The sequence below is a fragment of the Accipiter gentilis genome, chromosome 6 (genome assembly GCF_929443795.1).
Source record: "Accipiter gentilis chromosome 6, bAccGen1.1, whole genome shotgun sequence".
Lineage (NCBI taxonomy): Eukaryota > Metazoa > Chordata > Aves > Accipitriformes > Accipitridae > Astur > Astur gentilis.
The window spans coordinates 38,515,854-38,530,657 of record NC_064885.1 but is presented as its reverse complement, the minus strand read 5'-3'; the positions used below and the strand labels follow the sequence as shown (position 1 = coordinate 38,530,657).

The 14,804-nt window shown below is 41.1% G+C and overlaps 1 protein-coding gene across 1 annotated transcript in view; it reads left to right on the top strand.

Annotated features, from left to right (window-relative positions):
* FNDC3B (fibronectin type III domain containing 3B) overlaps positions 1-14,804 on the top strand; it is a 210,000-nt gene that overhangs the window by 30,081 nt on the left and 165,115 nt on the right. The window contains exon 2 of the mRNA XM_049803975.1: positions 10,235-10,373. Within this exon, the coding sequence (XP_049659932.1) occupies positions 10,263-10,373 (111 nt within the window). The 5' untranslated portion in view covers positions 10,235-10,262. The remainder of the gene's footprint in view (positions 1-10,234; positions 10,374-14,804) is intronic.

Below are 14,804 nucleotides of genomic sequence, written 5' to 3'. Positions count from 1 at the left end.
CAAACCCACCTAGTGCTCTGCATTTAAAGATCTGGCGGTTTTGATTCCTTGATGCTTTATTATCATAGGAGATAAAGATCAGATACCTGGAGTAGGGAGAGGCTGCTTTCCTGTAAGGTGTTGGATACCAAAATTACTCAATCAAAAATGCAACAATGATTTGATGATTTTGTGTGTGTGTGGTGTCTTTTTTGTTTGTGGGTTTTGGGTTGGTGTTTTGGTTTTGGTGTTTTTGGGGTGTTCTTTGTTTGTTTTTCTTTTTTAATATAAATTCCTGTCTATCTCAAATTAAAAGAAACCTCCTTAGGTAGCATACTATCTTCATTTTCATGAAGCAGTTCAGAAAAGTAAAAAACTTCTGCAAATCTTACTTCATGTTCTGAGAAATTGAGGGATGGCAAAGAAAAACTTTAACTTTTTCTCCTGATGCTGAAAAGTTCTAGAGTGATGGGGTTTGGGTGGTGGGTTTTGGGTTGAGTTTTTTTTGTTAATCGTGCAGTTTAGGCACTTAAATCCTGTGGGCACGATGATAATAATGGGTTCAACTTTCCTTCTACATGAGAAACTTCTCCGGCAGCCATCCAGAGGTGCTCCCTTGCAGCGGCTGCTCCGTGTGAATGCCTGTTCTCGAATCCCGGGACTGAATGGGAGATCTCTCCAAAGCCGTTTCCCACAATAACACAATGAGCCACTTTGTCAGTGCAGCGTCAGCCTGGAGTCAGGTTAGCAGTGAATGGCGACAACAAAAAAGTTTGTGTTGCACAAAGGTGTGCTGAAACCCTGTTGTAAATGGAATTTGGTATGCGTGCTTTTCAAGCGCTGCAGATTGATATGATAGATATCTTTTTTTTTTCCATAGTTTAATTAGTGGTAAAAAAAACCCCAAACCCACCCCATTGATTTCAGTAGATTCTCCACTTCATAGGAACTCTAGAAGAGATAACCAAGGTCTTTGTGATATTATTGCAGCGTTGAAGGGGAGGGTATTTATCGCCAAATGCTATGCTTATCAGCCTCTAACCGTGATTAATACTTTGGCTATTAAACGGAGGAAGAAAGCAAACAGATGAAGCATATGCCTTATCTGACTTACACCTTTGTGCAAGAACTTCTCTTCGTTTAGAGCTTTTGCCCGTGTCCCTGGGCATGTGCACGGGGTGACAGCCCTGGTCCAGGGGAGTTCAGTACCTAAGTACACCGCTAGTAAAACTATTAGGAGTGCGTAAAGCTGTACCCTACTGCAAACGTCTGCAGGATCTGGGGCCCAAATTCTAGGCGGATGTAAGTCTGGATTGAAGGGGTTTGTTCCTCCTCGAGCAAATAGTTGGAATAATTTGGTATTTGCTTGAAACAGTGTTGAAGCTTAGTGAATATCTTTTGTGACGTTGTGAATTTCACTTACAAATTGCTTTTGTCAGAGGCAATATAGGGCGTAGAGAACCTGAAAAGGATTGTCACTTCATTAGGAAACGCGCGATGTTGTCTCTGTTGCGCAGAATGGCTCTTTAGGGGACCAGTTTTTTGTGCTGTGGGATGGAGAGCTGTCGGGGCACTCTCATCCTCCCCTCCTCGCCCTGGCACCCGTGGGGACCGCAGCTGGAAGAGCTCTGTCTTCTCCTGCTGACCGGTGGAGAGGAAGATGTCAGTGAAGCAGAAAGGTCCCGCTTCATGCCTGTCCTGTTAGATGTGGCTTCTGGGCTTCTAGAAAAGCAGAGACGCTGAGTGCAGTCGGTAGGATATTGTACAGCTGTCGACTGATCAGCATCCAGAACTCTCTTACTGAACTGCTTCTGCGAGGGTGGACAAGCAGGAACCAATTAGTTCGAAATGTTGATTACTGCTTGTATTTTTGGAATTGCATAAATTAATTTCCCTTTAAAAAAAGTTCACAGTAGTTACTATTTAAAGCAAATTGTGCCAGAGCAAATATTCTAAATAGACGTTTTTAAAATGTAAAAAATTCAAATTAAAAATGTAAAGAAACAACAATACAAAAAATCGTGGAAAAAAATAATTGGTCACTGTTGTGCAAGAAGAGTTAAACTCAGCCTATTGTCGTTTGGAAGAAGTGCTGTGAAGCATTGTGAGAATTGTGTGCCTGAAAACTTCTTTATTTTTGCAACTGTATCCCTCGTGAGTTCCCTTTATCTGTTGTGATTAATATGGAGGAAGGTGAGGAAAGAAAGGTGTGAAGGCATGGAAGAAGGAAAGGAATATAAATGGCAAAAATGACTAATTTAATTTTTAGATTGAAGAGAAAGCACAGAGAAACCCAAAAGGTGAGAGCAAGTTGTATACAAGTTTTCTCTGTGTAGCTTGCTCTTATGCCAGTGGTGCAGGCTGTAACCGTGGTGTGTTTGCACATTTTAGAATGGATTTTGAGCAGCAGATGAATTTGCTGCTATAATACTATTTGGAGAAGTGAGAACGCCATAGAGCCATTGGATTAGCTTGTCTGCCTGTGGCTTTCTGCTCAGCCGTAGCTAATATAAGCCTAATAAAAATTTTGGAGATCTGTTTCACTTCTGGTGTATTTTATTCCCTTAAATCTAGCGCCATGACGTTTTCACCCGAATATGACTGCCTTCGGGGCATGTGCGCACCCCAGGTGTGTGCGGTGGTGGGAGGAGGGTGGGCTGGCTTTTCCTACACAAGTTTTCACAAGATTCCCCTCCGGAAAATCGGGGTGGGGGGGGGAACCTAGTAGCGTGAAGTTTTCCTTTGGTAAAAGACTCCTTTGTGCACCAGCTTGCTTTATTCTGGTATTTCATCGGAGCTATTATATGCTGATTAGTTGTACTTGCCTTGTGAAATAAGACACTCCTGCATAATGCTGTTTGACCTGATCTCCCCATTCCTGATGCTCGGTTCTGGTATGTGTTTGAAGTTATTTGGTTATTCCATTTCATCCTAAGGTTGAGCTAGGGATCTTTTTTTTTTTTAATAGTTTGTCTGTTGCTAGATTACAAACATTTCCTATGAGGGGTATGCAGCTGGTTGCACTGCAAAATGGTTGTTCTTTAAAATAATGGAGTTCCAAGTCTTGAAAACTTGAGGTCAAATTTTAGGTCTAAATAAATGCAAACTACTGAAAATCATCATATCATTACCCTTCAGATAGCAGCCTTAATAATCTCACACCGGTGTGGGGAAAAACAGCATTAACTTTCCTTGATCCCCTATAGAATTGAATACTGCTGATAATTCCATCTTTAGAGATGGAATGTACTAAGGACATTGAAATGTGTTGTTATTTAAAATAAAAATAAACTAGAGGGGAATAAACCCACTGATTAATTACAGTGGTTACATTTTAAGAGGATGTTTATGCTTTTCAGCTTGCTGGAGATAGGATCCAGCTACCGGTGGCCTTGTCTGTGAAATGGCACAGAGAGTAAGTGGCAGGGATTTTACTACCTCTTCATAAAATGCCAGTGAGCTTTGCAGGTATGCATTCCCTGCAATCTGTTTTCTTTTCTCATAACAGATTTTTAAAATTGCATGTATTTCCTCAAAATTGTTACGAGGAAGCCTGTCTGTTTGGATGCTTTCAAATTAATCTACCATGTTTGCAATTAAACAGAGAAAGAATGCTTTCAGGTTTCAGTCGCTCTTCAGACGGATGTGATTTAACTAAACTAATGAACGCACATCAGACAAGACAAATTCCAGACTGTTTGTGCCTTGACCAACCATCTGTGCACATACCTCCAGGTACTGCTCATGTCTCAAGAGGCTTTTCTACATGAACAATTATTACCACTCCTTTTTGAATTCAAGTGGCAAGCCATGGCAAGAGTCTCTTGAAAGCAGCTATATTTACTGCTCTGCTTTTCAGTGAAAATAATTGCATTATGTATGTTTTAATTAATCTTAAATTTCAACATGTACTGTACAAAATACTATAGGAAAATGGGTCTGTGTGTAAGCTCTTTCATCTCTTGTGTGCAAACACCAGCACCAACAGTAATGTGCAGAAGAAGCACTTCTCGTTTGGAGCCGTCCTTGTGGGTCATGTCCTCGTTTTAAATTCTTAGTGTCTGAGTCCTTGTGTGTACAAATAAGTAAATGGGGTGCATATACATGTTCTATTTGTACATACTAGCAATTTTTTCCCTAGTTATTTTTCTCTCTAGTTATTTTTGAGTTTGTTCAAAATGTCTCTGGAACAAGCACCCATTTCTTCAACTGTATAATGATCAGCAGTGACATGATTTGACAGACCAGGCTTTGGTATGTTCTTCAATTCCACATACAAACTCCTCAAAAATAGCAAATGGTTCCAAGAATATTTCATTTTACGAAAGAAGAATAACGTATCCTGCAGGTAATGGCTGCTGTGAATGCAAAAGGATTTTCTTATTGTCGTTGCATTTCACTGTATTTCTTTCCAAAAAGTGAGATTTCTTCTAGAAATATTTGAGTCTAACCTGTTTTCAGGGCCCATGTTTCTAAAGCCGTGTTTGACTTCTCAGTCTCTGACATGAGCCTGTGATTCCATACATATTTTTTAACCATGGCAAAACTGTTTTAAGCAACTCCTACTTCCTCTTGTCCCGGTTATACCAACACAAGCGTTTGAGGGTCAGTATAGTGCAGCGGATGGGGGAACCTGTCTGTTCAAACTAACTGGAGATGGTGGTGGAGGGCTTGGGCTGGTCGTGCTGTTAGGATGTGGTTTGGAGGATGCAGATCAGATATCACAAATAATTTCCTTCTGTGGTCAGAAAACTGCCAATTTCTGAATGTCCTCGCTGCAGAACCTGGTTTGCCCTAGGAAAAGCCATGGAAAATGGCTTGTGGGGGGGAGAAATAGTCACATTTTAAGTGACTGCTGGTCATTAGATCAGTTATATCATCAAAAGACTGGCTTTTGATGTCACACCTGAACTAGCTTTTCCCGTCGTTGTAAACTACCAAGGAAGTTCCTGATGGGTTGGATTACTACTTTGATCAGTGTATCAACTGCTGTGCAAGAGAAGATCACTCAGTACATGCAGAATGGTAGAAGAGGGGCTTATATATACATATGTATATATAAAAAGTAATGGTAGAAAGGAGCTCATATTAGACTATATAACCTGATAGTTAAAAAAAAAAAAAAAGAATTGAAATATATGGTTCTGACACAAGCCTCTCCCCTTCCCAACCTGAATGGCGTGTGTTTTACGATTTTGAAGGATTAGTGGAGAAAATTTCTACTTCAAGAAAACTACTTTTGTTGGGTAATAGATTCTGTCATCTTTGAAACTACTTTCAATGTCCGAGTTGTCTTTACAAGGAATGCTTTAGGAAGGGAAGGTTGAACACCAGTGCGCCTCTGGCTTTCTGTGATGGTTCCCATTGCCGAGTAGCATTTGAGCTTAATCTCACGGAAAGCAGTTTGGGAAATGGATGGTCTTGTTCAACGATGTGGCTGGTGGCCAGGAGGGGCTGTGGTCACAGCTGGTTTGGGAGGTGGCGGGGCCATGGACAAATTGCTCGTCGTGCCTGAGGATAAATCTTGTAGAAAATCTGAGGAGTTTTTGTTTATTAATTGCTGCATGCACTGTTTGGGCTTGTGTGTGTATGCACCGTCTGTGTATGAACTTCATCATGTTGCAGTTGCAAGGTTTGATTTTTAGGCTGGAAGGAGAAAATTCTTCCTTTTGAAGTTTTTATACTGCGTGTGTTTCAAGTCTTTTCTATAGTAATGCTAGGGTTGAAGGTGGTGTGGCTTCTTACCCTTTATGCAGTATGTTCTTTTTTAATCAGATGGAATAACCCTAAATAAGCACTGCAAGAGTGCAAATGTGTGTTTACTACTGGATTTTTGTTGTATATTAAATAAACCAGGTTAAGGGGCTCTACAAGGTATCAGAAAGCTGTCTGTCATCTTTGTAGTACAACTTCTGTAATTCCAGATGATTCTGATAAAAAAGCAGAACGCTTTGTTCAGTAGCTTTTAATGGTCTGCTGCAGGGAAATAAAAATTGAGCCTTTGCACAGAGCGGTCACAGGACTGAATATTCAGACCTCCTCTTGCTCTTGCCAGGTTCTCTGAATTTGCATGCCATAGCTGGAAGAGGTTCTTCGGCTTTGTAAAAGTCAGAAGGTGGAAAAAAAAAAATCACAAAGAGAAAAATGTTCTTGGCTTATACCCCCATTAATAGCATGGGTAAAACCTTCTAGGAAAAGTAGGACTTGTGTATCTTGATGTGGTTCACATCTTTTGGAATTTCAGGAGAACTCTGACGTAACCTGTTGGGTCATATTAATTCACCATACATGGACATTGGTTTTTAGATGGTTACACTTTGTTCTTCTGTGTGTTTTAATTTTCTCTCTAGTGCCATGTGCAACTAATTTATGTATTAGTAATTCACATATTGAATTAATTTAAGGAAACGGAGTCATCTCGGTCATCAGTAGAAGACTGCAGTACTGAATTGAAAATCGGGTTTTAACAGTAACTTGCAAACATCAAAAGGGTTGGAAGTTTGGTTTGGGAAGAGAAACATCAGGCTTGGATGGTTCTTTCTTCTTCCTTGCTCTACAGCAAGATGGGAAGCTGTGATTTCCTGTATTCCTGGAGGTAGCTAGACAGGGAGATGCAGCCTCTCGCTCCATGTTGGCGTTGCTGTGGTACGTCCCAGCCAAACCTAGGGAATGTAGACGCACAGGAAATACCTTTTTTAAATTTAAATATAGTTAGCTTTCTAGACAAAACCCCAAATTTGAGTTAGTACCTGAAAAAAAAGCTGTGGGTTAGTATTTGGCAGGTCATATTTTAGCTAAGGAAGAGTTCTCATATCCTGAAATGTGACCTGATTCTTTGAGTCCTTGTCTGGTGTTTTCTTCCAGCGATGTTCCTGAATTTACAGGAAGAAGAAAGTGCTTGTGTTCAAACCTCACCTTCTTTGTATGAATCAATTTTGCTTATATGAGCATCCCCTGAGGTAGGGGGAATGCTAGGTTTTGGGAGGGGTGTGAATGCATGGTGATAAATCTGTTTTAAGTAGGATGGATGAGCAAATAAGCTAAAAAAGTGTGTGAAGCCTGTTTCCAAAGGTTTTGGCTTTGGTGTGAAGTCTGCCAGTCTCACGGTAGTCTGCCGTCTCATCTAACTCTGCATGGAGTACATCTATGCTAAAAAAATGCCTGTGGGCGGCTGTGCTGTGTAGCTAGTACTGTTCCTGGCATTACCTCTGGCGGGGTCTTACCAGACCTGACAAATAAAGGAAGCCCTTTTTCTTTCTTTTTCTTTTTTTTTTTTTTTTTTTTTTCCCCCCTTTAAAGTGAGGCAAGTGTAGACATGGCTGTAGTGACAAACCATTAATAAAGCAAAAGGAATGCAGCTGTAAAACTTTAAATAATGACATGTAGCAAATAAATGTCAACATATTGGTTGTTGTGCCTGGAATGGAAATATTACTAGGAAAATATGTAGCTTCAAGCTACAGTCTGGCTTTTTTTTCTTAAGAAAATAGCATCGGCGTGACGCTTAAACTCTGTTAAAGCTGGGGCTTTCAGATTTGGACTAGATGAACGTGTCATTTGGGGGAGGGGGGCGTTGTTTTATATGAGTTTAAAATAGTTCCTATGAACATTGCATTATTTTAAAATCATCTTTATTTATATTTGAATATATATATGTATACACACACAAAAACTATAGATACATAACTACCTGTATAACCAATGTAGTTTGAGGTGCAGCTGACTGTTGACTAAATCTGTCTGTTTCCATCGAAACCTGCGAACTCATGTTCTCACTGGTGTTCAGTATTAGGCTTTTTCAGTCCTTTTCTTAATCCCAAGCATTTAAGAAATGGTTCAAGAACTCGCACGTTCTCTTCTTCCTCATAACTTTAAACAAATGAACAGAAATCCAAGTCACACTGCCCCACTCCTTCCCCTCCACCCCCAAACCCAACACCTATGAGCATAGCTTATAGACTTGGATCTTTCTCAAAATTAAAACCTGAGACCGTAAAGGGATGAGAAGCAAAAGGTTTAGGAAGATATTGCAAAACTTCAGACGGAAAATGCATTGAGCAAAACTTGTGGACTACCTGGCAGATTTCTGTAGCCCATGTAACAGTTGGGTCAGAGCTTTGAATGGCTAAGCCAGGGAGGCTTTGGTCACTGATAAACTAGTGCTGGAGATCCTGTGGGCTACAGAAGTGTTTAGTAAGTGTTCTTACTCCGTGGGTGTACACACTGCAGGGCAGATGATTCAGGGTAGTGGTGACAGCAGGACTAAAACGCTGCCAGACTCTGGGATAAAGCAGTTGATGCAGGCAGGAGATGGGGCTTAAAACCCAGCTGTGGCTGTACCATCCTCTTGACAACTGTGTCTCAAGCTTTCTGAGAGCTTCTTCCCTGTAATTCAGTCTCCGATAAAAGGAGGGATTTCTTTTAAAGGTGGATGAAAATAGATTGCCTCTCAGTGAATAGTTTATATCTCAGTGAAGTGACGATTAGAAAAGTGGCGTTTTCACACGGATGAGAACATAGGAAAGAGATGTGAGAGTCGTGCTAAATTTGGTACTGACTTAAATTAAAATGCTTGTCTGGAGATGTATGGCTGGAGGTAACTGAGCTACATTTGCCTGTCTTCTGCAAAACAAATTCACTTTTAGTCTTCCTGTACCGCTTAGATGTGAAGGGGGTCCTTGTGATAAGAACGAAAGGATAGATGTGATTCAGTCTGTGGGGGCACCGCCATCATGTTCAAGTCACACAAGTGGTCCTGTTGAGGAGCTGGAGTACGACCTCCTGGTCAGGCTGATGTTTCTGACCAAGTCGCTCTGCAGGTGATGGGGTTGCGGTGAGCTCTGGAAGAGGTTGATGAAAATGAAGAGAGCGTATTTCAACTAAACTATTGGTTTGGTTGTTAAATTAGAAAGAAAAAACACACCAAAAAACCCCAACCAAACCCCAAAATCTAAATTTAAAGCCTGGCAGCACCTGGAGGCAGAGCAGGTACGGGGGTGTTGGGTTTGCAGCGTGCAGCATCCATGGAAGCACATGCTCCAACCCTGGTGAGGTTAACGCAGACCTTCGTTCTGGAGCAGATGAATTAAACTCCAGGTTTATGGCTCTGTAGTCAAGTGCTGCATGTAAATACTAGATTCTACAGCACTTTGCTCATGAAGGGGCATTTTCCTGTTGTTCTTTGCCAAAAATTCCTCTCTCTATACTCTGGTGGTCTTGTGCCACCTGATTACCTGGCTGTTACCAGCCACCTAAGTTGCAGCATATTTATTTTTTTTTCTAACTTGAATTTGTGATGTATATGAAATTATTCAGGAGGACTTGGGGATTCTCTGGCATGAGAGGTACTAAGGAGGCTGCCTGATCAGCACTGGACCTTAAGTTTGCTTTGCTTAGGAGTTCTTTTGCAGAAGTCTAGATAAGCTACGTGATTAGGTCATCCATCCTATTCACTAAAGAACTGGATTATTGCCCCATAAAACAGTATGATGGTACCCTTAGTGCCGAATTAAAACTTGTTTTAATTTAAATTTAAAACAGCAATCTCCCTGCAGTTTTAGTGATGCTTATGTATCACATCATTTAGCTGCTAAGGGGGAGAGTGTGATGGAAGTGATATGTGATTCTTCACAATTCCTTAAGCGAGATCATCTTTTGTTGACCTGTGTATAGCGCAAGGTGTTCAGAGCACGGGGGATGTGTTGTCTCCCTTCAGCAGAAACCTTAACCCTTTGGATCATGATTAAGTGGAAGTCGGGTGCCTGCCCTTTGAATTATAGGTGGCAGTTCACACTGTTTACAGGGCCTTAGAAAGAAAATAAGGGTGTTTGGCTTTGAACTGTGGCTATCGAGTGAAATGGATGTAACTTCTTAACCATGTGGTTGATGGAGTTCCCAGAGCTGTGGTAGCATGCAGGGTGCTGATTTCTAGGAACAGAGCAAATCTCCCTCAAAGTGTCTTGGAACTTGCCTGTTTCAGCGGTGCGATGAGGGCTGGGGATTTTAATTGTGGGAAAGCGTGGAAATCTGGCTAGTTGGTTTTTTGAATTCTTGCATGGAAATTTGACTTTCCATGCTCTTGATCTAACAGTTAAAACCTCTGTTCAGTGCCTCAGGTTCTCGTATGCATCCTGTTTTACAAAAGCAGGTGTCCTGCTTAGGTTGCTACCTTAATGGCAAAATCCACGCAGATGCCAGTGACCTTCTAAAGTACAAGTGGGTTTTCCAAGGTCTTTAACTGATGCTTCTCTTGCAGGAAGCCCGTTGAGGAAAATTCTCCATGAATGTACGTCACAATGATGATGACCGACCAAATTCCGCTGGAGCTGCCACCGTTGCTGAACGGGGAGGTAGCCATGATGCCTCACATTGTGAATGGCGATGGATCACAGCAGGTCAGTGAGCTTTGCAGAAAATGGCTGGTTTAAAGAAACTATTTCTGGGCCACCAAGGGATTTTGAAGATGGGAAGATGGTTTTGCCTAGCACTAGTGAGGGCAAAGTATTTCCTGGAAGGTAAAAATCTGCCCTTACACTGGAAAGACATTAAAAGCAGTGCTTTAAGTGTACCATTAAATTTAATGTGATTATTTGCATGTGTGTTAATTGAAGTTAAAACAGTAGGACTGAAATAATAGCTATAAACGCTACATATTTGAGGGCTTTGCAGAAAGTTAGTCTCATGATTTACTTGTCTGGACAACAGCTAGCGCGTCCTGCTAGTATTTGTGATGAGATTTTAAGAACTTAAAACAAAAATGCTGAGATTGTAAAAACAAAAAAAAACCCCAAAACCACCACCACCACCAACAAAAAAACAAAGGAAGAAGGAAAGAAATGGAGAATTGAAGACAAGACAAGAGTCCTGTGATGTCTGCTATTCTTTGCTTACCTAAGTGCACTGATCCCAACAGTCCTACATATTACCCTGTGCTTCATTATAAACCTTAGAGGGGCAGAAGTGAATATTGAGTGGGCTTTTGAAGGAAGGCAGGTTTATAGTTGCTTTCATATTTTTCTAGGAGATGTTCTCTAATAAGCTTGATCAGAGGTAGGTGGAATGATTACAAGACCACAGTGATGCCTTCATGTCGGGATACAGCCTGGAGGTTGAAGCCGATAGTTGGTAGATTCCCAAACCTGTCATCTTGGGTTAATGTTTCTCTTTGTAGAACATCTACCATAGCAATTTTTCTGTGTTACTCAATTTGGTTCCCTCCTGATTTGAGACATTGCAGCGAAGTATTTTAACCAAGGTGGAAATCAGCTGTCCTTCATGAATCAGTATAAAATGTCATTCTGTTACTTCTCATTCCCTTGATCATTTATTCCTCCCCCCAAGCTGTGTTTTGAGCTACACCAACCTCGAGGAAGAATAATTTCCGCTTTTCTTGTAAGCTTCTAAGTCTGTCTGCTTATCTGGGCTTTCAGTACGATAGATTTTTGTTGCTGTGATTATTATTAGTTTTTTTTAAAGTCATTTCTGCACAATGGGCTTCAATTTGAAAAAACAGAAAAGAAAGCTTTTAATGGGTCTATTTACCAAGTCCAATATTAATATGCCTAAGTGAAGGCACAATCTTATTGATATTGGATAGGATAATTGTTCCTTAAATATGCCTTTTCCTCATTGCTGGAAACCATTTATCAGGTTAGACTGTCCAGCAGGTCCTTCTGTATTACAGCAAGAATAAATGAAGTCTTCCGAGTCCTCCTTTGAGATGAGGCTCTAAGTCCCTTCTTTGAATTTCTGCATCGGTGACGATTCAGCAGCTTTGCTTGGCGGATGCCTCCATTGCCTTTAAACTAGCTTCGCATCTAATGTTTGGGGGAAAAAAGAATTGCTGATGTACTGCAAGTGCGTTACTTTTGCTTTTGTGGTGCTATGCAGATATGACTCCGCAGAACAGTTCTGGGCCCAAGTTCCTTTTTTGCATAAATGTTTGTTGGATGATGCTAGTAGGCATCATCACCTTATCTCTTTAAGTACTTGTCATTGGAATAACAGTTTTCTGTGAGACTTTTTTGGCCTCTAGTCTGAATGTGCCCTTATATGTTGCAATGCTTAGCTACCTTTATGCTTTATCATTTTAATCCTATTCTTGAAGCTTTAGCTGATGCTTTCACCTCTTAAAAGTACAGTTCTAAAATGGAATGAAGTTGGAATAAAGGCTTTGTTTGATCTTTGCATATAATAGCAGCAAATGGACTATGTTAGTTGTTCTTAACATGATTTGTATGTAATGTAGGAGCTAATCTTGTGTTTGTTGAAAGGTATTAATCTTAGTTACTTGTAAGGCAGAACACCCTTCAGATTAGATTCGCGTAAGAATGACTTCCTTACTCGAGAAGGTTTATATCACTCCATAAATAGGTGCAAGTTTTATAAGGACCTGTGCTTTTCCAGGATGTAATTACAGTCTGTATTAGAAGCTGGTGGTAAGAAAGCATCACGGCTCAGCTGGTGGGAGACGAGGTACGTGGAGGTTTCCAGCCTGCAGGTCAGTGCCTCCTGCTCTGGAGCTGGCAGGATTTACTTACTTCTCATGAGATGCTCTGGGTCCGCTTGTCGTTGCTCGCCCTTACAGCCTCAGCCGTGCCAGCACGGTAGAGCTGTGCTATAAGCTGTACCTGGAAATGCTGAGCTTCAGAGAAGAGGCTTTTCCCAAAGAGCAGTTCTTACATATGTAGAAAAGAGCAGGGTGGAGCTGGTAAAACACCTTAGCTTTGCCAGCAGCCGGATGGAGAGCGATGCAAAAGGCAATTCTGCCAGTAAACAGTCCTCTCTTGTAAGACAATTGCATAGGAACATTCAATTGTTTTATTCTCCTGGGGTAAGTGCTGCCGAGCTGTACAGGGCAGAGCTAGGAATGTCTCTGCCTGCTTGACAGTAATCCCTCTTCTCTAGACTACCCAAAATGGCATTTCTAGCGCTGGTGCTTTTTTTTTTTTAAAGTTTCCCACACTTAATTTCCACTACTGCTGACTGTGTTTAATGCTTTCATGTCCCTTCCAGAGCTGCTGCATATTCTGCTTCTGCTTCTAATCCACTTGTAACTCCTGTAGGGATTCAGGGAGTGATAATTAACCTTTTGGTCCAAGAATTTCAATGGTTTCCTGTAGGTACTCCGCTGCAAACTCTAAAAAGCTTGGAGTATGAAGTGGAGGGGCAGCTAGCTGTGCCATAGCACATTGTACAGAACGCCAGGCCGTTTAGTTTGGGAAGTTTTATTTCAGCTTGGTTCACTCACTGCACCTGCAGTGCTGTAGCAAGTTTTCTGCTTGCATGCTCTTTGTTTACCAAACCTTGTTTTTTCATTATTTGGCTGGAGCCCAGGCACTGTGTGTAGTTCTGTATGTGAATTTTTTACTGCTTATTTGGAGCATGTTTAACTTGTTCTGAATTAGGGGACAGTTAACCCAGAATACTTTCTGAGAAAAGTATTGCACAAAGAATGGTGTGAACTCTTTGGTCCTTCCTGTTGGGACAGAGCTGGAAATTTATCAGGATCTGGGGCACAGTGTTTTAAAGTAGAATAGAGAATGGACCCAAGTGATTATTGTGGATTTTGGGGGGTTTGGTGGTGTTTTTCTTTTTTTGTTGTTGTTTTGGTTATTTTTTTTCCCAAGATGCATATATTCCAGAAGTTGTGCACTGTAGAAATTGTAAATACAGTAGACTTCAATAATTTAAAGCATTTGTGAGAAACCTGTGGCTGGATCCCAGGTGGTGCCCATGATGCCATGCCCCCCAGCTGTATGAAGCATGATATACCTGAACAGGGAAGGGAAAACTTGCCACATTGGAAAATGCTTGAGGCAGGGTTTTAATAAGGCAAAGCAGTGTAAGTGGCTGTTTGACCTTAGCAAGGAAAAGGTTCTCATAAAGTGGAAATATTTTAAAGAAAGCATTGGATTGGATTGTATCATGTGGATGCAAGTAAATGTCTTCCTACTTGCTGCTGCACCTGCACTCACAGGTGATCTGCAGCAAAGCAGTTAGGTGATGATGGCCTGTTTTCAATGTGAATTTTCTTCTGTGTGCTTAAAAACCACTTGTATAAGTAAACCAATACTATACAAAACAGGTAATAGCATATGCCTTTGGTCCTTATACAGCATTTTCTGTCTTTGTATGAGACTGTTTATCCACAATCCTGAGCTTTAAGCCCCTGTTAGACTTGGCTGGCAGGTTCATTAGTCTCTTCCCTGCTCCCGGTAGGCATGAGAGTGGGATAGAAGGAACAAGGGGAACGCAAGTGATGTGCGTTTGGCGCGTCAGGAAAACTTAGTCTGGACATAGAACAATTATTGCCAAATTGGGGGTGTGTGTGATTATAAATATTTAGAGTAACTATGCAACTTAGTAACATTAATCAATCTTAGCAAACACAACTTTAAATAAAATATAATAACATTCCTAAATGCAAATAAATGCAAAAAAAAGTGCATTATGGAGATAGCAAACTTTCTCTGAGGATGCAGCTGGTAAGGCTGGGCTTCAACACTGAGTGGATTAAACTGTGAAAGCAAACATCTGAGTAATTTTTAGGGAAAAGAAAAAGCCTTGGGGACTGTGCTGCTCACACCCTACTTGCAGCTGTTACAAGCTCCAGCTTTTCGGGTGTGAGGATGCCAGGGGACTGGAACTGGGCTGAAACATCCCTGGACATCGGACTGTACCCTTGTGACGCTGCTGGGCAGCAGCACGGGCTCAAAGTGACTTTTCAAGTTATCTCTCCTCTTCTTGCCATCTCATAAACCTGCATACTGGGGATGATGAATAGTGGAAGAGACATAGGGCAATTAAGGATCGTCTGTGTTTGT